The 21,351-nt window shown below is 39.1% G+C and overlaps 1 protein-coding gene across 1 annotated transcript in view; it reads left to right on the forward strand.

Annotated features, from left to right (window-relative positions):
• GREB1 (growth regulating estrogen receptor binding 1) overlaps positions 1-21,351 on the forward strand; it is a 197,437-nt gene that overhangs the window by 113,232 nt on the left and 62,854 nt on the right. The window contains exons 12-17 of the mRNA XM_089672061.1: positions 120-248; positions 571-678; positions 7,142-7,339; positions 10,057-10,237; positions 13,961-14,153; positions 19,971-20,107. Coding sequence (XP_089528187.1) covers positions 120-248; positions 571-678; positions 7,142-7,339; positions 10,057-10,237; positions 13,961-14,153; positions 19,971-20,107 — 946 coding nt within the window. The remainder of the gene's footprint in view (positions 1-119; positions 249-570; positions 679-7,141; positions 7,340-10,056; positions 10,238-13,960; positions 14,154-19,970; positions 20,108-21,351) is intronic.

A 21,351-nucleotide genomic window follows, 5' to 3' on the forward strand; every position in this document is an offset into this window, starting at 1 on the left:
GGATTGGGGATGCTCTGTGCAAAACCACTACACATAGCAGGTATGTATAACATGTTTGTGATTTTAAAAAAATATCCTTTAGAATCACTTTAATGTACATTATCCTTTGACCCCTTCAGGAAAATATCAATCCCGGATGTTAATGGAAAGTATGTACACTCCAGCAGAATTCCTGAAAGAGGTCAACTATGAGCTGGTTAGTGGCAAGGTGGAATCTCTAGGATCCTTCTTCAGCAATCTGTGTCCAGGTATTTCCAGATAACCATGCATCATTGTAGACCTGTCTGTGTACATGAGAACTCCAGGAAAAAATAAATACAGTCAAACATAAATGTATAAAGTGAAAAGTTTTTTCCTTGTTCTTTATTTGAATACTACTCTTTTCTAGTCTTGAAACAAGATAGCTTTAACTCTCTACTAGCTCACCTAATCTTTTCATATTTTAATGAAATAACCTATTCATAAACCCCTACTATTTGTGGTATGTAAATACTGAGGTTGTCCAAGGCTCATATGGAAAGTGTGCTGTAAGTCTTACTTGATTTAATTGGTTATCTATTCTATCTGTAGATGGGGACATAGATGTTCTGCTGGACAAATATCATCACGAAAACCTTGGCGTCATTTCTTCAACAACGAAAAAAAACAACGTAGATCTCAGACCAGCTACATGTCCTAGTAAGTCACAGCATTTTCTTTATTATAGTTATATGTTTCTCATTATACAACTTAAGCTGGCCATAAATTGAAATTGGGCCTGTTCAGTAGGAAATGACTAAATTTTTGATCCTTGTGTGGCTACTGTGGTTGAACAGAAGTCGTTTTTCCAATCAAATTCTGTTCAACCCCCCTGTTGAAAAAAAGCCACTCGTTCAACGCTGCAGAAATACAATAGAATACAACAATGCAGTGGGGGGGATTCCCCCATCCATCTTGAATATGTTGGTGGGGAAATCGGGTCAGTATGTTTGTTCAACCCGCTGGTTGAATGAAAAAACTGACCCATGTATGGCCAGCTTTATTTCTTAGTTAGGGATCTTTCTCGAGGGTGGCTTGTGGGCGGTAAAAATGATGGGGGTTGAGACACAATTTTGCCACCCGTTGACCACCCACATTAAACAACATCATGCAGCTACTCAGGGTTGTACACATGCTGCCACCATGCCAAAAATTAAACAGCATGCTGCGTTCAAATGGCGGTACTGCTACTGAATGCAAGCCATACAAGTGAAAGGGGCTGCACCGCAACCGCCCTGCAATGCACTTGAGGCACTGTGAGTTGAAATGTTCAGGGTTAAAGCAGGAGGAGGCAATATATGGCTTCCTCACTGATTGTTAAATGCCTTTGTAAAGCGATCTACTGTGGATTGCTTTTCATAGGGGCTCAAGGGCTGCCACATACATGAACAAGCCTTTACATACAAACAGTTGGTGCTCAAGTAAAAAAAAGGATACATTTTTGTTGCAAGGAAACAATGAATATGTGTTTTCCAGGAAAATGTTCTCTTTTGATGCTGTGATTGTAATCCACTACTTTGTTGCTTTCCTTTAAAACACTATAGGACAAACAGTGCACAAGCATTGCATGACATCTTCATAAAACTTTTATTAGAAACTGTAAGAACTGATGCTTACAAACATTCTTTAAAAATTTGCTTCATACAGGAAGTGACCTAGATGGCCACATTCTTTGGCCAATAAGCTGTGGGCAGGAGATTCCCCACCCCACAGTTGCCACGTTTGCAAAGGGGCGGCTGTAGCCATATTAGGTCAATGATGTGATTAGCATCCTCTCCCCATTTTTACGTGATCTGACAGTTTCCAGTGGATTCGTCTAAGCTACTAACTAAACCTATATCAGTTCCTAAGTAACAGGATGCCACCTTTACCAAAAAAAAGCAGCACTTTTACTTTTTTTTAAAGTTCTGTCAGTAGTCATTTATTTTTGCTCAGCAGTAAGCTTGTACAGCAGAGAGAGCCCTGAGCATCAACTTGCTTTATATATATATATATATATATATATATATATATTTCGATTGTACGCCCCTTGAGGGTTAGGGACTGATGTGAATGTACAATATATGTAAAGCGCTGCGTAAATGAATGGTGCTATATAAGTACCTGAAATAAATAAATATATATATATATATATATGCCTGTGGACCGCTGAGACTAATAATGAGGTCTGGCTACCAGTAAGTTGTGAAATTAGGAATAGAGACTTTTTCCTACTTCTACAAAGCCTCCAGGCTCAAGGCCCTAGACAGAACTTCTGATTCAACTTCTGATTCTGAGAAATGGTGTGTGTGTATATATATATATATATACACACACATACACAGTATATATATATATATATATATATATATATACACATACACACACATACACAGTATATATATATATATATATATATATGTATACGTATGTGTTGTCACTTCTGCATTACAGCCCTGGCTTTGAATCCCAAACGTGACACTATCTACATAGAGTTTGCATGTTCTCCCACTGCTTTTGTGAGTTTCCTTCCACATTCCTAAGATGTGCTGATACTTTCATTGGCTCCTGTCTAAACTGACCCTAGCATGAGGTAGGAACTGATGTGAATGTACAGTATATAAAGCATTGCGTAAATTGCCAGTACTAAATAAATTGAACAGCAATATGACGAATAGGGGAATATTGGCAAATATATGCCTAACGCATCCTATAGATTACAGGTACAACATCCTTAACTGCATTGCCACAGATTGATACACATAGGAGGAGGCTACTGTCACCTATGATGGAGGGCATGACCAGCACCAATGAGATGCTTTTTGGATACTATATGATGCTGTGGGACTCCTCCTCTTTCTATAACTGAGCCTTTGATACCAGGTTCCACCTGTTTGTGGGAGTGCTCCTCCTGCTTTTATTTTTTAACATTTTACCTGTTATTATGATTTTGAGATATGAATAAATTCTGTGTTTTTCCTAAAGAAGAAGGCATTGACCTGTGAAATGCATTACATGCAAAGACCCCATTTTCCATCTTTGGAACTGTGTAAGGGGTGACAGAGTTAAGAGTTATGTAACATTATCAACATGTGCAATGGACTGTTGTTCTCAATGATACATTTTAATGATGGAATAAAATTTAGTGTTTTCATAAAAACGTAAAAAAAGTAATATAATAAAAAAAGTATGGGTGCAGTACCATTATAGTCCTAATTAGATTTACTTGGAGGGTTGCTTTGTAATACTACATAAATACCTGGAATAAATAAATAAAAACATCCTCCTGCATTTTCAGATATTACCATCAGATGGAGCTCAGACACTTAAAAAAACCACTGAGTTTCTATCAGGTATTAAAAACCAGCCTCCTCTATACTGTTGTTTTATGTGCAAAACAATTTGCTAAAACATGTCCCAGTCTGTGTTTATGTTGATTGTCAGTACCCGTTACATTTATTTATTTTCAAATACTTCCTTATATTTCTAATTAAAATATAACTAATTTAATTTGTTTTATATAACTGTTTAACCACTTCACGCCTTTAGGCACGTTTAAAATGTCCTAGACTTAAAGTGGTTAAAACCAATTTTTTTTAGCCAGTGGTCTCCATTCTCCTAAACACTTTTACCGCAGTGAGAAGTGCTGCCACCCCAATAGTTAGATCCAAAGGAGAATGAGGAACATATGGATGTCCTCTGTGACTAATGAACCCCGATGAGTATTCTGTCACTTCCAGTTTCAGAGCTGTCATTGTCTGGCTATCATAGTCAGGGAAGCAGCTAATCAAGCTTAATCTGAGCTTGATAGGTGCAGTGTAAAGTGTAAAAAAAAAAGTAAAATTTAATAAATATACAATTATTTTAAAAATTCAAACGCACAGTGATTGCGACACACAATGGAGGTATCATGTCAGTGTAACAGCAGTAATTCTAGAGGCATAATTCATGGTTAATTGTAAACTGATAACATGTAAAGGCTTTAGAATTGTCAATGTTGTTTTTTCACCATTTCACGGGTGCACAGAGTTATAACTCTTAACATGTTTGGTATCTATTTACTTAACACTATTTACTATATATTTACTTAACACAAGCTCATATTCTATATTTTGCCAAAATATTTATTTTTCTGTTTGTGTGCAAGAAAATTCATTTTGGTGTATTTTGTCCTGAAAATATGCAGTTGATAAACAGCTGCGCAAATATCATGCAACATAAAAATTGCAACAGCCACCAGGGCCTCTGCTTTCAGAGAATATATAATTGTTTGAGGGTTCTAAGTAATTTTCTAGCAAAAAATGACTTAAAGTGCTTTATTAGTGCACACATCCTTTTTTGACTTCCCTTCCCCTTTTGAAAAATGTCCTATTTACCTGTAAACCCCTTCTCTGAGAACCTCACTGTGCCCATCACAGCTTCTACCCTGAAATTTCTGAATCTTGTGATGTGCTAAGCAAATGTGCACCTTAGACTTCAATGGAAAGTCCATCAGCAGGCTGACAGATTGTGGATGGACTTTCTGTTGAAGTAAAGTTTGTGGCATGCATGCATGGCTAGCGCTAAGGAGGATTTAAAATATTGCAGGAGAGAGACTGTACATATCAGGCAGCTTAGTGAAAAATGTAGCAGAATATGATTACAGATAAATAAGATCTATTATAAAAAAACATAGGGGAGTATGGTTACAGCTAAAAAGAAAAGAAAAAATTGGAAAGTATGCTTATACTGTAGATATACGGTATAAGATCTATTAGGAAAAACATGATTACAGATACATAAGATTGACTATCAAATACATGGTAGAACATGGTTACAGAAATATAAGATCTAGTATGAAATACTTAGTAGAGTATGGTTACAGCTAAAAAAGATCTAGTATGAAAAACTTGGAAAGTATGGTTACACATAAATAAGATCTACTGTCAAATACATGAGAGAAGATGATTACAGGAATGTAAGATCTAGTAAGAAATGCTTAGGAGAGTATGGTTACAGATAAATAAAATCTAGTACGAAATACTTGGAGGAGTATGCTTACATAAAAATAAAATTAGTACGAAATGCTTGGAGGAGTATGGTTACATAAAAATAAAATCTAGTATGAAATACTTAGAGGAGTATGGTTATATAAAAATAAAATCTAGTATGAAATACTTGGAGGAGTATGGTTACATAAAAATAAAATCTAGTATGGTTACATAAAAATAAAATCTAGTAAGGAAAACTTGGAGGAGTATGGTTACATAAAATAAAATCTAGTATGAAATACTTGGGGGAGTATGGTTACATAAAAATAAAATCTAGTATGAAATACTTGGGGGAGTATGGTTACATAAAAATAATATTTAGTATGAAATACTTGGGGGAGTATGGTTACATAAAAATAATATTTAGTATGAAATACTTGGAGGAGTATGGTTACATAAAAATAAGATCTAGTATGAAATACTTGGAGAAGTATGGTTACATAAAAATAAAATCTAGTAAGGAAAACTTGGAGGAGTATGGTTACATAAAATAAAATCTAGTATGAAATACTTGGGGGAGTATGGTTACATAAAAATAATATTTAGTATGAAATACTTGGAGGAGTATGGTTACATAAAAATAAGATCTAGTATGAAATACTTGGAGAAGTATGGTTACAGAAAAATAAGATCTAGTATGAAATACTTGGAGAAGTATGGTTGCATAAAAATAAAATCTAGTAAGGAAAACTTGGAGGAGTATGGTTACATAAAATAAAATCTAGTATGAAATACTTGGGGGAGTATGGTTACATAAAAATAAAATCTAGTATTAAATACTTGGAGGAGTATGGTTACAGAAAAATAATATTTAGTATGAAATACTTGGAGGAGTATGGTTACATAAAAATAAAATCTAGTATTAAATACTTGGAGGAGTATGGTTACATAAAAATAAAATCTAGTATTAAATACTTGGAGGAGTATGGTTACATAAAAATAAAATCTAGTATTAAATACTTGGAGGAGTATGGTTACATAAAAATAAAATCTAGTATTAAATACTTGGAGGAGTATTGTTACATAAAAATAATATTTAGTATGAAATACTTGGGGGGGTATGGATACATAAAAATAAAATCTAGTACGAAATACTTGGGGGAGTATGGTTACATAAAAATAATATTTAGTATGAAATACTTGGGGGAGTATGGATACATAAAAATAATATTTAGTATGAAATACTTGGGGGAGTATGGATACATAAAAATAAAACCTAGTATGAAATACTTTGGGGAGTATGGTTACAGCTCCAAAAAAATCTAGTTTTAAATACTTGGGAGTGGGGGGGGTATAGTTACAGTAAAAAAAAATATCTAGTAAGAACAATTTATATAAGCTCTAGTAGAAAAAAATACAGGAAAACATGGTTACAGATAAATAAGATCTACTATTAAATATTTGGGAGAGCATGGTTACAGAAAAATAAGATGTAGTATGAAAAACTTGAAGAATATAGTTACATCCTATAAATAGGATCTAGTAGGAAAAACCTGGAAAGCATGGTTACAGATAAATAAGATCTATTATAAGACTTGTGAGAGCATGATTACAGAACAATAACTTTTTGGTTATGAAATACTTGGGAAAGTATGGTTACAGATAAATAAGATCTAGTATGAAAAGACAGTCTGGGGTTTATTTACCAAAGTTGGAGAGTGCAAAGTCTGGTGCAGCTCTGCTTAGAAACCAATCAGCTTTCAGGTTTTATTGCCAAAGCTTAACTGAACAAGCTGAAGTTAGAAGCTGATTGGCTACCATGCACAGCTGCACCAGATTCTGAGTGCACCAGTTTCAGTAAATCTCATCCCTCCTCTGTGTCCAGAGTTGTATATCTGTACATGTGTTTATACAAGAACCAGCATATACCTGCCATACAGACATTGATTTCTTGGACTGCTGTATGCAGCACCTATTGTTTCCAGGAGGGGAAATACCTCTGAATTTTAAATCATACAGTCCCAGGCGTCCATGTGTATGAGGCCTAAAGCCTTTGTTGGTAAGAAGGAGATAATGTGGATCTCTGGTTTCCATTCAAGCAGTTTAGTTTCAGCCCTTCTCTAAAACTCATACAATGTGATTATATTACAGAAAGCAAATGTTCTTAATTGCAGGTTATAATTTGGAGTGGCATCAGCTCCGTCCCTCCCAGCTGGCTGTGGCACAGAAGCTGTTGTCACATGTGTGCTCCATCGCGGACTCCAGCACTCAGAACCTGGACCTGGGCTCATTTGAGAAAGTTGAATTTCTAATCTGTGTTCCTCCATCTGAAGTCACTTATCAGCAAACACTTTCCCACGTGTGGAATTCAGGTAAAGAATAGTCAGACTTTTGTCATAGAAAAGGTTTAGCTAAAGTTTTTCTGCAGCCAAAGTCAAAATGCATTATGGAAATACATGTACAGATTCATCCTTCCTAGCCAGTGCTTTTTTTTTTTTTTTAATTCTGACATTGTTAGAGAACCACAGGTGTTGGCAGTAATTGCGTATTCTGGGAAAACTTCATCCCAAGCCTACAATTCTGTGCACAACAGATTCTCAGCTCCCCTCATTAACGATCCCAGCTCAGTCTGGCACTCATAATGTTATTAGATTTGTTCGATGCTCTGATGTCAAAATGGCTTACATTGTCAGATATGCAGATTTCTTTTAGAAGGAGAAATTATGAACTTGTATAAGGAATACAGTAACGAAAATATGACAAGATTGTTAAAAATTACTTTTAGGCAACTATTACAATTAAACTACATTTACTCCATCGCTTGACAGGAGCGGTGCATTTTTTAGCACATTTATCACTATCAAAGGTGCGTTTCATGGGGTTTTTATTAGCACATTACACTTGCAACACTCTAAAATGCAGGAATATGGATGCAATCATTTACATGAATAATGGTTTATTCATTAAAACTTAGTGCATGCATGATTTTAATTATCGTAATTTGCATCACTGCAAATCATATTTTTAATTTACTGTAGATATTATGCACATTAAATGATCACTTCATGCATTATTTTGTAAGATAGTTCACAAATATTACTAATGTGCTATCACTCCATAAAAGAAACCAGTACTAAGAGAATATGGGATGCCATTGTTGACCACCCCTTTAAAAATCTATCATGCTTATCCAGTGTTTTCTTTCTGAGGCACAGATCTGAAAGAAAGACAGTTGTGACATCCTTCTGACTTCTTGATCTGGGTGCTTGTTTTGGGTCAAGTTCTCAGTGACATCCTTCTGACTTCTTGATCTGGGTGCTTGTTTTGGGTCAAGTTCTCAGAAACTATAGCAGCTAAAGACAGGCAGGCAACTAGTATTTTTTAAAGGAGCTCAGCACTGGCAACCCTTGTTTTACTATGTATGTCCAAAGAGTGAACTGTTAATCGCAAGCTGATGGCTGCTATCTCAGCAATCAGCTAGTGCTCTGTTTGTTCGGCTGGCTCCAGGCTGCAAAGTGAAGGCGCCGGCTCTATAGCCACTGATCACTTTCACAGATCGGTGCCCCCTTCCCCCTATGGTTTCCAGGAGCCTGGGACCACAAACCAAAGGATGGCGAGCAGGAAGAGACAGAGACATATGCATCCTAATTAAAAGGTATGCGCTAATAACAAATTTATACAAAGGTGTATATCATCATCCAAAAAAAAAAAAAAACATTTAGGGTTTTAAATAAATAATTGTAGTGACCAAACATAAATTAGTGTCTAAAAAATATATATTAGTGTCCAAAAAAAAAATATATATATCTTCAGTGACTTGAACCAATTGTGAAAAATCCACCACCAAAGGAGATTAAATGAACTCACCAGAGCTAATGGCTGGTCAGATTATAATGGCTGACCAGCCATTAGCTCTGGTGAGTTCATTTAATCTCCTTTGGTGGTGGATTTTTCACAATTGGTTCAAGTCACTGAAGATATATATATATTTTTTTTTTTTGGACACTAATATATATTTTTTGGACACTAATTTATGTTTGGTCACTATAATTATTTATTTAAAACACTAAATGTTTTTTTTTTTGGATGATGATATACACCTTTGTATAAGTTGGTTATTAGCGCATACCTTTTAATTAGGATTATTGTTGCCAAAATTTATTTTGGGTGGGATATGCTGCTGACACTTTAGTGTTTTTTGTAAGTGGCGCTTTTTTCTTTTTTAATTTGGTAGAGACATATGCATGCCTTGATCTCACCTGTAAACAAAGAAATTGGAATTGATGATGATTTCATCTCTTCTGGTTTCAGATCCTCCATTTTCTGGCTGGTATAGTCAAGGGTACATCTAACTGAGCAGATCTGTGCTCAGTTAGATGGTGTGAAGGGTAGCGGAGATGTATGTAAACCAAAGTCGACCCACATGTGTTACATATCACCTCGAACTTCAGAGGGAGAGCAATAATTCTAGCACAAGAGCTCCTGGTTACCTCTAAACTGGTGAGCTGTAAAGGTTTTTTAGTCCTCATCTATGGAGATTTTTGGGTACCATAGCTTTTTGCAATATCACGAGTGCACGCAATTTTAAGACTTATCATGTTTGATGTCTATCTACTCGACACAAGCTCATCTTTTATATTTGACTAAAGCATGGTTATTACATTGCGCATGTTTGCACTAAAATTAATTTAATTTTTTTTTTTTTACTGAAAACGTGTGTTTGATAAACAGTTGCGCAAATATCACGTGACATGCTTCTCCTCTGGTTTCATAAAATATGTAATGTTCTGGGGGTTTAGGCAATTTCATTGAGAAAAATGAAGATTTTTACATGTGTATAAAAAAAGAAAACATTTGCTCTAGAACCGAACTAGTTAAAATGCCAATATCCTCTGACAAGCTGAATTAAAACTTTATATTAATTGCCAAGGAGGAAATCAGGACAATGAGATAATTTAGGAGCAATATCATAGAACTTTGTAAGATAAAATATTAACTCATGAAATAATTCCACACTTGAGCAATAGGGACCTGTCTGGATGAAGATACTGCATTGTCTTTGTAAAATATTGTGTCTTTACGTATACAGGTGTTCTTGCAGAAATTGGCATTGAGAGGAAGCAGCTCACTAAAAGTTGTTTGGAGCAGTACATCATGAAGTTGGATACAGAGGCTCCCAGTAAATTTAAATCTTTCCTACAAAAAGCCATGCAGAATCCACACACACTGTTTGTCTTGCTTCATGACCACGCTCACTGGGATCTCACAAGGTATTTTTATTTGCATATTAGGAGATGCAAAGACAATTGATCCTGACTTTGATTCTATTCTATTTCTCTAATTATTATTATTCTTTCACTCTGATAAATCTATTTCAATCAAAAAACTTTATTTTTTTCAAAGCTTTCCAGTCTATCTGTTATATCGCTTGGTTGAGTTAAAGCAATAGACAAACAAAAAAATAAATTACAAACCTGCATTCATAGACTCCTAAACAACTGATCCAGAGAAAAGTAAAAATTATTTCAAAGCATGGTCTAATTTACTGCAACAGGGGAAAAAAATCCCTTCCTGATCGTCTATGGCAGTGTTTTTCAACTCCAGTCCTCATGGACCCCCAACAGGTCATGTTTTCAGGATTTCCATTATTTTGCACAGGTGATTTAATCAGTTTCACTGTCTTAGTAATTACCACAGCTGTTTCATCTGAGGGGAATCTTGAAAACATGACCTGTTGGGGGTCCATGAGGACTGGAGTTGAGAAACACTGGTCTATGGCAATTGGATACTCCCTGGATACGGCAGCTTTTCTCAACCTTTTTTTGTAACATGAATAAACCCTGGAAATTACTTTCAGGCCTCAAGGAACCCCTGACAATATTTACTACACCTACAGCTCAAAGGGGTTTATTTACTAGAGCTGGAAAGTGCAAAATCAGTCTCACTTCCACATAGAAACCAACCAGCCTCTAACCTCAGCTTGTTTAATTAAGCTTTGGCAATAAAACCTGGAAGCTGATTGGTTTCTATGCAGAAGTGAGCCTGATTGTGTACTTTTCAGCTTTAGTAAAGAAACCCCACAGATTATTAGCATGATGATCACTGGGATGGATGCTTCCTACACTAGTGGTCAGTGAGAAGAGTGACCCCTTTACAGATACAGTATCTAAAGATCATTTGTGTCAATAGTTGCATATGAGAGGCAGAAATTGCTCATTGCTAATGGAACCGCTAACAACCTTTAAAGCAGAGGCATCTAACCTTATGACTTTCCTGGGCCACATTGGAAGAAGAGGAATTGTCTTTGGTCACACATAAAATACACTAACAATAAGGATAGCTGATGAGCTGAAAAAGTTGGGCAGATCACAAGTTAAAGAAGAACTCTGGGATAGGCAAAACAATCACCCATTAGTACACACCCCCACACAAAGCACTAAACAGTTAATAACGTTTTAAAAATCCTTACCATTCAGGAGAAAGGTCTAATTTAATTTTTATGACCTCATCTCTGTAATTCAAAATACAACATCATCTGCTCTACCAAGGAGGAGGTGTAACAGCAGGGATTACATCATTTCCTCTCCTCTCTCTCGTCAGTAAAAGGAAACTACAGTTCCCATCAACCACAGGGAATTGTAGTGAATGTGGGAAGGGGCTCGTTTACTAGGCGTGTACATGTTGAATGTGTCTGGGATTGAGACTGCCCAGCACTGAAAGTGGGGCTGAATGACATCACTGCTTCCTGGAGAAATAACTGTAGAAGTGATATGGCAAGACCAATGGCTGGGAGAATATGAGTCAGAGCAGCCACTAGTCTTACAAAATGGAAACCAAAGAGCATTAATGGTTTCATTGAAAATGATTAGACTATTTCAGAGCAACTACTGAGTGAACCATAAGATGGATGACAAATTCAATGAAGGTAGGAAATCAGCAACAAGGACACGTAAAGATGTTTTTTCCCAGAGTTCTGCTTTAACGATCACTGATATAGCTAATGTACCTATCTGAGTAATAAAACTTAATTTTTTGTAATATTTTTTATTATTAAAGTAAAGGCAGCATAAAACTAGCACGTTATTTGACACTGTTTTTGATAAACTAATGCATCAATAATTGGGTCAGTGGTGGAAAGTGCTCATCAAATATTTTGGTTCTAATTTTACCCTTATTGTGGTTCACCCTGGAAAATAGTTCCTCATAAATATAGGTGCTGCTGAAAACTGATGACATGAATAAGGCATGATTGTGAAGAGACATTTTTCTTTGGGAAGATAAAAGTCCAGTAAAGAGACTTTGCCAAATTTTTGTTTGGCCACATATGCAAACACATTTTTGCAAAAAAAAAAAAAAAAATCAACATTTTAAAGTAAGTTTACAAATTTGTGTTGGGCAGGTTGGACACCCCTGCTCTAGAGGAGCCTTAGGGTTCCATTAAAACATGGTTGAGATAGGCTGATTTACTGTCATTTTTCTTTATAAATGGTATTAGCTTGTGAAATTATAAACCCAAACAGCATTTATTGAAACAATTTACAGAAAAATGGCTCCTGTGGAAGTTTGGTAAACATTTTAACAGCTGTTTCTGAAAAGAAGCTTTTCCATAAAAGAGCGACCCCTTGTGTGTGAACAACTTTGCACCAGGTTCACTGTATAGACCATGTATGTATTTATTCATGGTGATCATATGCCCCCTTATTTGCCGCTTCTCAAGAGAGAATAGATTCAAATCAGCTAATCTTTCCTCATAGCTGAGCTCCTTATCAGTTTGGTTGCCCTTTTCTGCATTCTCTCCAGGTCCCCAATTACCTTTTCTGAACTGGCACCCAAAACTGAACTGCATATTCTAGATTATGTTTTTCCAGTGTTTTGTAAAGGGGGCAAAATTATGTCTGTCTTCAGTCTTTGCCACTTTTAATAAAATAAATGTTTCTTCCTTAAAGCTGCATTGCAATTGCTACCACATATCGTGGTAGCTGGGTATCTTGGCAGCATTGCTACCACAATACCCAAATCCTGCTTTGTAATTTCATTTACTCAATTTTACTTTCTTTAGGCCCCATTACCACTTGCAAATGAGGCCGTTTACAATTACCTGCAGAAGATCTATGCGAATGGATATGGTACCATTCACATATAATTGCTCATGCAGAGATTACCTGTGCATGTTCGAAGCTGTACACCTACAGTGACATGTAAATATTTGTGAATAGCTTCGGGTGCTATCAGGCTCTCGGGACTTCCCACCTGCACTTATCATGATTGGCTGCACGGAGCTTACATCATCAGGAGCCCGTCCTACCAGGCCCACATTGTTAGTAGTTGACCATGAGCTGTTCTTGACAGCTCGATTACAGTTTTGGGGATGCCGATGAAGCCTTTCCTGGCACAAGACTGTAATGCATATTTGCTGCTGGTGGGCCTTAATATCTGCCACCGCATTAATGGGTATTATTGTCATAAAGGGGTTAATCAACCAATGTATTTGCAGTTGCATTCATTGGATAGGCACATATCAGTTACAGCATATACCCTTCTTGAGCTTTATCACCTACTATACTTTAATATCTTAGTTACGTGTTTAGTACTAAAAGTCTTTGTAACATACCAGGCAGTCATAAAAACACACCAGGCAGATAGAATAGGAGGGTAAAAATACAGTAAGCAGTAACACAGACATATGTTTTTTTTTTCCTCGGTGTGTAATAAAACCTTTGTATTGATAGTCAGGAAACAATGACACTGACAATCAGAAGTCTAGTGTGCTTACTTACCCAAAAGCCTCTTCACTTCCTGACCTTTCATTATTAAATGAACATCCAGGGTACAAGTCACGTCCCTTGTCACAATGACATACATGCATTAGTGGGAAATGCTGTGCAGCCTGCCTCCCACATTAGAATGATATGCAGTAAATGTGTGTCTACACTTCCTCTCAATTAATGGTCATTACATCTCACTGTAACCCCTTCATGTCTTTTCCTGCACAGCTCTTTATACAGTCCATACTCTCAGAATGAGCCCTCCATCGGGCTGGTGGACCGTCTGCTGAACTGCAGGGAAGTCAGAGATTCTCCCAACATTCTGATTCTTCATGTAACCTCCTGCCCCTATGCTCTGCAGACCCAGAACACCCATATCAGCCCATACAACGAGATCCATTGGCCATCCTCTCATAGTCACGTAGGTATTGTGTAAAAAAGAAATGGGTTGTGTCCATCGTAAATTTCTGTGTTGACATGGGGTGGGAAAAGGGATGAGTGCAGGCAATATGGAAATTTTTCTATTGTCTTCTAATGATAGAGCTGTTTAGATCTCTAAATACAATGTATTACCTATTCTGTATTACTTTAGGAGAGTGACTAGTATGAAAATTATCTTATATGCAAAGCCAGACACCCATAATAGTTTGTTGTTGTGGTCTCCATGCTTTAAGATTATTTGGGGTCAAACTTGTGGTGTATTTTAGATGTCTCCATCCCACCATTGACAACTATGATGATGTAATTCTTTCCATATGTATCTGACTGTTAGAGGTGTGGGGACTGTTTTTATTGTACAGAAACCCTTGCTGTTTCCTGACATTACTCTAGGACTAGAATCACTTTCCATTCTGATCTCCCCAGGTTCAGGCCCCATTGCAGCAGTGTGAGCTGATATGGTGGTAGTTCCACCAGTGACTGTGTTACAGTACATAGTTGTTAGTATGGAAATAGTGATTAGGTGTGGTTTCCTTTATTTAGAAACTTTTTGATGCAAAAAAATTAGAAAATTGTAGTAAAGGCACACAAACATAGTATGTGTTAAAGATGAACTTCAGACAAACAAACATATATACAGTCAGGTCCATAAATATTGGGACTTTGACACAATTTCAACATTTTTGGCTCTATACACCACCACAATGGATTTGAAATGAAACGAACAAGAAGTGCTTTAACTTCAGACTGTCAGCTTTAATTTGAGGGTATTTACATCCAAATCAGGTGAACGGTGTAGGAATGACAACAGTTTCCATATGTGCCTCCCACTTGTTAAGGGACCAAAAGTAATGGGACAGAATAATAATCATAAATAAAACTTTCACTTTTTAATACTTGGTTGTAAATCCTTTGCAGTCAATTACAGCCTGAAGTCTGGAACGCATAGACAACACCAGACGCTGGGTTTCATCCCTGGTGATGCTCTGCCAGGCCTCTACTGCAACTGTCTTCAGTTCCTGCTTGTTCTTGGGGCATTTTCCCTTCAGTTTTGTCTTCAGCAAGTGAAATGCATGCTCAATCGGATTCAGGTCAGGTGATTGACTTGGCCATTGCATAACATTCCACTTCTTTCCCTTAAAAAACTCTTTGGTTGCTTTTGCAGTATGCTTTGGGTCATTGTCCATCTGCACTGTGAAGCGGCGTCCAATGAGTTGTGAAGCATTTGGCTGAATATGAGCAGATAATATTCCCGAAACACTTCAGAATTCATCCTGCTGCTTTTGTCAGCAGTCACATCATCAATAAATACAAGAAAACCAGTTCCATTGGCAGCCATACATGCCCACGCCATGACACTACCACCACCATGCTTCACTGATGAGGTGGTATGCTTAGGATCATGAGCAGTTCCTTTCCTTCTCCATACTCTTCTCTTCCCATCACTCTGGTACAAGTTGATCTTGGTCTCATCTGTCCATAGGATGTTGTTCCAGAACTGTGAAGGATTTTTTAGATGTCGTTTGGCAAACTCTAATCTGGCCTTCCTGTTTTTGAGGCTCACCAATGGTTTCCATCTTGTGGTGAACCCTCTGTAAGTCTTCTCTTGATTGTTGACTTTGACACACATACACCTACCTCCTGGAGAGTGTTCTTGATCTGGCCAACTGTTGTGAAGGGTGTTTTCTTCACCAGGGAAAGAATTCTTCAGTCATCCACCACAGTTTTTTTCTGTGGTCTTCCGGGTCTTTTGGTGTTGCTGAGCTCACCGGTGCGTTCCTTCTTTTTAAGAATGTTCCAAACAGTTGTTTTGGCCACGCCTAATGTTTTTGCTATCTCTCTGATGGGTTTGTTCTGTTTTTTCTGCCTAATGATGGCTTGCTTCACTGATAGTGACAGCTCTTTGGATCTCATCTTGAGAGTTGACCGCAACAGATTCCAAATGCAAATAGCACACTTGAAATGAACTCTGGACCTTGTATCGGCTCATTGTAATTGGGATAATGAGGTAATAACACACACCTGGCCATGGAACAGCTGAGAAGTCAATTGTCCCATTACTTTTGGTCCCTTAACAAGTGGGAGGCACATATGCAAACTGTTGTAATTCCTACACCGTTCACCTGATTTGGATGTAAATACCCTCAAATTAAAACTGACAGTCTGCAGTTAAAGCACATCTTGTTTGTTTCATTTCAAATCCATTGTGGTGGTGTATAGAGCAAAAAATGTTAGAATTGTGTCCATGTCCCAATATTTATGGACCTGACTGTATATATATATATATATATATATATATATATATATATATATATACTCACCAGCCACTTTATTAGGTACACCTTGCTACTACTGGGTTGGACCCCCTTTTGCCTTCATGGGACCTACCTTAATTCTTCGTTGCATAGATTCAACAAGGTGTTGGAAACATTCCTCAGAGATTTTGGTCCATATTGACATGAATTACTGTTGCCTTTCTACCATCTCCAATCAGTCTGCCCATTCTCCTCTGACCTCTGACATCAACAAGTCATTTTCATCCACACAACTACCTTTCACTGGATATTCCTTCTTTTCAGGACCATTCTCTGTAAACACTAGAGATGGTTGTGTGTGAAAATCCCAGTAGATCAGCAGTTTTTAAAATACTCAGACCAGCCTGTCTGGCACCAACAACCATGCCACATTCAAAGACACTTGAATCCCCTTTCTTCCCATTCTGATGCTCGGTTTGAACATCAGCAAATTGTCTTCACTACATCTAAATGGCTAAATGCATTGAGTTGCTGCCATGTGATTGACTGATTAGCAATTTGTGTTACCAAGTAATTGAACAGGTGTACCTAATAAAGTGGCCAGTGAGTGTATTTGTATATACACTGCTCAAAAAAATTAAAGGAACACTTTGAAAACACATTAGATCTCAATGGGGAAAAATATCATGCTGGATATCTATACTGGTAGGGACTGGGTAATGTGTTAGGAACGTAAGGATGCCCCATCATTGATGGAAATGAAAATTATCAACCTGAACCTGAGGACTGAATTCAAAGACACCCTGAAAATCAAAGTGAAAAAATGATGCAGCAGGCTAGTCCATTTTGCTGAAATTTCATTGCAGCAACTCAAAATGGTACTCAGTAGTTTGTATGGCCCCCACATGCTTGTATGCATGCCTGACAATGTCAGATAGTGTCCTGGGGTATTTCCTCCTAGATCTGGGCCAAGGCACCACTGAGCTCCTGGACAGTCTGAGGTGCAACCTGGCGGTGGCGGATAGACCGAAACATGATATTCCAAAAGTGTTCTATTGGTGTTCTAGTGAGCGTGGGGGCCATTCAATGGTATCAATTCCTTCATCCTCCAGGAACTGCCTGCATACATCTCATCACATGAGGCCAGGCATTGTCGTACACCATGAGGAACCCAGGACCCACTGTACCAGCGTAGGGTCTGACAATGGGTCCGAGGATTTCATCCCAATACCTAATGGTAGTCAGGGTGTCATTGTCTAGCCTGTAGAGGTCTGTGCATCCCTCCATGGATATACCTCCCCAGACCATCACTGACCCACCACCAAAATGGTCATGCTGAATGATGTTACAAGCAGCATAACATTCTCCACGGCTTCTCCAGACCCTTTCATGTCTGTCATATGTGCTCAGGGTGAACCTGCTCTCATCTGTGAAAAGCACAGGGCAACAAGTAGCGAACCTGCCAATTCTGGTGTTCAATGGCAAATGCCAGTCGAGCTCTATGGTGAGCACAGGGCCCACTAGAGGACATCAGGCCCTCAGGTCACCCTCATGAAGTCTGTTTCTGATTGTTTGGTCAGAGACATTCACACCAGTGGCCCTGATGATCGGTGCCCAGCAGTGCCACCCACAAGTTCCGCTCACCTGTGCCCAGCAGTGCACCCACCTGTGCCCAGAAGTGCCACCCACCTGTGCCCACCAGTGCCACCCACCAGTGCCCATCAGCGCAGCCCAGCAGTGCTGCCAGTCAGTGCCCAGCGGTTGTGCCAGTCAGTGCCCAGCAGTGCCGCCAGTCAGTGCCCAGCAGTGATGCCAGTCAGTGCCACCTATCAGTGCTGTCTATCAGTACCCATTATCAGTGTCGCCTATCCGTGACACCTCATTAGTGCTGCCTATCAGTGCCACCTATCCGTGCCACCTCATTAGTGCTGCCTATCAGTGCCGCCTATCCGTGCCACCTCATTAGTGATGCCTATCAGTGTCGCCTATCAGTGCCCTTCAGTGCTGCCTATCAGTGCCCATCAGTGCCGCCTATCAGTGCCCATCAGTGCTGCCTCATCAACGCACATCAGTGAAGGAGCAACATTACCTGTTTGAAAAATTTTATAATAGAAACAAAGAAACTTTTTTTGTTTATAGCGCAAAAAGTAAAGTGCCCAGCTGCGATTAAATACCACCAAAATAAAGCTCTATTTGTGAGAAAAAAATGATAAAAATTTCATATGGGTACAATCTTGCATGACTGCGCAATTGTCAATCAAAGTGTGACAGCGCTTAACCACTTGCCTACTGGGCACTTATACCCCCTTCCTTACCAGGCCAATTTTCAGCTTTCAGCGCTGTCACATTTTGAATGACAATTGCGCGGTCATGCAACACTGCACTCATATGAAATTTTTATCATTTTTTTCACACAAATATAGCTTTCTTTTGGTGGTATTTACTCGCCGCTGGGTGTTTTATTTTTTGTGCTATAAACAGAAAAAGAGCAAATATTTTGAAAAAAAAGTTTTTCTTTGTTTCTACTATAACATTTTGCAAACAGGTAACTTTTCTCCTTCACTGATGTGCATTGATGAGGCTGCACTGATAGGCAGCACTTATAGGCAGCACTGATGGGCACTGATAGGCGGCACTGATGGGGTGGGATGGATAGGCAGCACTGACGGGCACTGATAGGTGATACTGATGTGCTGGCACTGATGAGGCGGCACTGATATGCAAAAATGATGGCACTGATTGTCCGAACTGATAAGCAACACTGATAGGCGGCACTGATGGGCAGCATTGATAGGTGGCACTGATAGCACTGCCTGGCGGCACTGCTGGGTGGCACTGATGGGCACTGCTGGGTGGCACAGGTGGGTGGCACTGATGGGCACTGCTGGGTGGCACTGATGGGCACTGGTGGGCGGCACTGGTGGGTGGCACTGCTGGGCACAGGTGGGCAGCACTGGTGGGTGGCACTGCTGGGCACCGATCATCAGGGCACTGGTCATCAGTGCCCTGATAATCGGTGCCGATCCCTTCTCTGACCATTGCTGGTTATCGGCAGTACTTTCCTCACGCTCTGACAGCGTGAGAAAAGTGCAGCCGATAACTGCATTTATTGGTGATCTGCTGTGTCATTGGATACGGCTGATCAAGTGGTAAAAGGCCACTGTGATTGGCCTTTTACCACATCATGTGATCAGCTGTGTCCTTAGGACACAGTATTCACGGAGATTGCCGGGTGCGCCCTGGGGGCGTGCAGGAGGGCACATTCTGGGAATACGTCATATGGCGCCCTCCCAGAACTGGCCAGCCACAGTGAAGCCATCATTCGGCTATCTGCGGTCGGCAAGTGGTTAAGGGAAATCTCCGCAGTGGGACAAAAATGGCTGGATTTTTTCTATAAATGTACTGTAGCATAGATATGTTTGTAATTGTAGGAAGTAAAAATGGCTACAGAGAATGGCCATGTCCACAGTATATCTTGGTATATAATATGTATGTGTTCACATCATGAAGTGCTGAGATTAATGTTCCACCATGTATTCCTGCAGGGAATGGATCTGTACCATGAAAAAAGGAAATACTTTGGTCTGTCTCAGTACATCGAATCCACGCTGTCAGGGCACAGTCTTCCTCTACTACGCCATGACAGCTCCTTTGAAGGCATTGTGATGGCATTAGGAAAAAGGTCAGCTGCTTTCCTCTGAAGTTAAAGCCTAGATTTTTGTCACAATAACAGACATATGCTGTATTTTCACACTGACCTATACAGAAATTACAAAAATGAAATCATATGTTTGTAGCTTATCCTTGTTATGTGTCTTGTATTTTTTTTTTCTTTTAACTATTTATAATATTCGCACTGGTGCTACTTGAGGAACAAATCAGCCTGCCCCGAGCATTCAGCTGCATAGGGGCCTGCTTGGAGTGGTCTGACATGCTCCATATTGATTCAGAGCTAAAGTTGTGCATTCAGCAATGCTCAAGCTCCCTGCTGTGTGCAAAGCCATAGCTGGTGCAGGTGGCACATCGAGCCGCTACGCTCACACAGAGAGCAGGGGCCCTCTCTACAGTGCAATGCCTCAGGGACAGATTGATTGGTTTCTAATGCAGCACTAGTGACCCTAAAATAAAGCACCAGTGCTTAGAAATTGACTGGAAAGAAGTATGCTCGTTAGGAATCTCAGCTCCAATACTTGTATGCTCCATCGATGTAGTAAACAATAAAGCAAAGGACTTAGTGTCAATGTAAGTTCCATTGTTTCACTTGGACAGGTTCCCTTTAAGCTCTTCCAAATACAATGTATATCATCCCCTTGCTGCAGCTTTTCCTCACTGGTAGCTTCACCGATGGGAACAGCGGGAGCTGCCAGAGGAGGAGTTTGTTGGACGAACTCCACAGTGCTGGATCTTAACAGTCTTTGTCGATTTGTATATTTTAACCTTCCTAGCGGTAATCCCGAGTGTGGCTCGGGGTTAATTTAACACTCGAGATTACTCTATAGTGCTTCTCCTGCAATCCCCCAATCCTTACCTTGTCCTAGGATCCCGCGATGTCCTCTTGCTGTGTCCCCGGCATGTTCTCCGGCCGATGCCAGCATCTGTCTCTCAGGTTCCATTCCCTGCGAGTGCGGGACATAGGGGGGCGGAACCGGAGGGAGATTCAAAAAAGTTAATATATGGCATACACACAATACATTGTAATCTCTTAGTATTACATTACTGTATCAAACCCTTTCACATACATTTTGTCTCTAGTGCTTTGTCCTGTGCCCTGCCTGCACTTTTACCATTCCTTCTGCCTGGAAACTTGAGAATGTCCATGGCATCCAAAAAGCGTCCCTTAAGGTCAAAAGCGGTTTTAGACCAGCTAGAGAACAGCGATAGTAAATTAGAACCACTTGCAGAATTGAGTGATAATGATTCGTGGGG

This window comes from Staurois parvus, unplaced genomic scaffold (assembly GCF_062004578.1).
Source record: "Staurois parvus isolate SC_StPar_1 unplaced genomic scaffold, SC_StPar_1.0 ptg000118l, whole genome shotgun sequence".
Lineage (NCBI taxonomy): Eukaryota > Metazoa > Chordata > Amphibia > Anura > Ranidae > Staurois > Staurois parvus.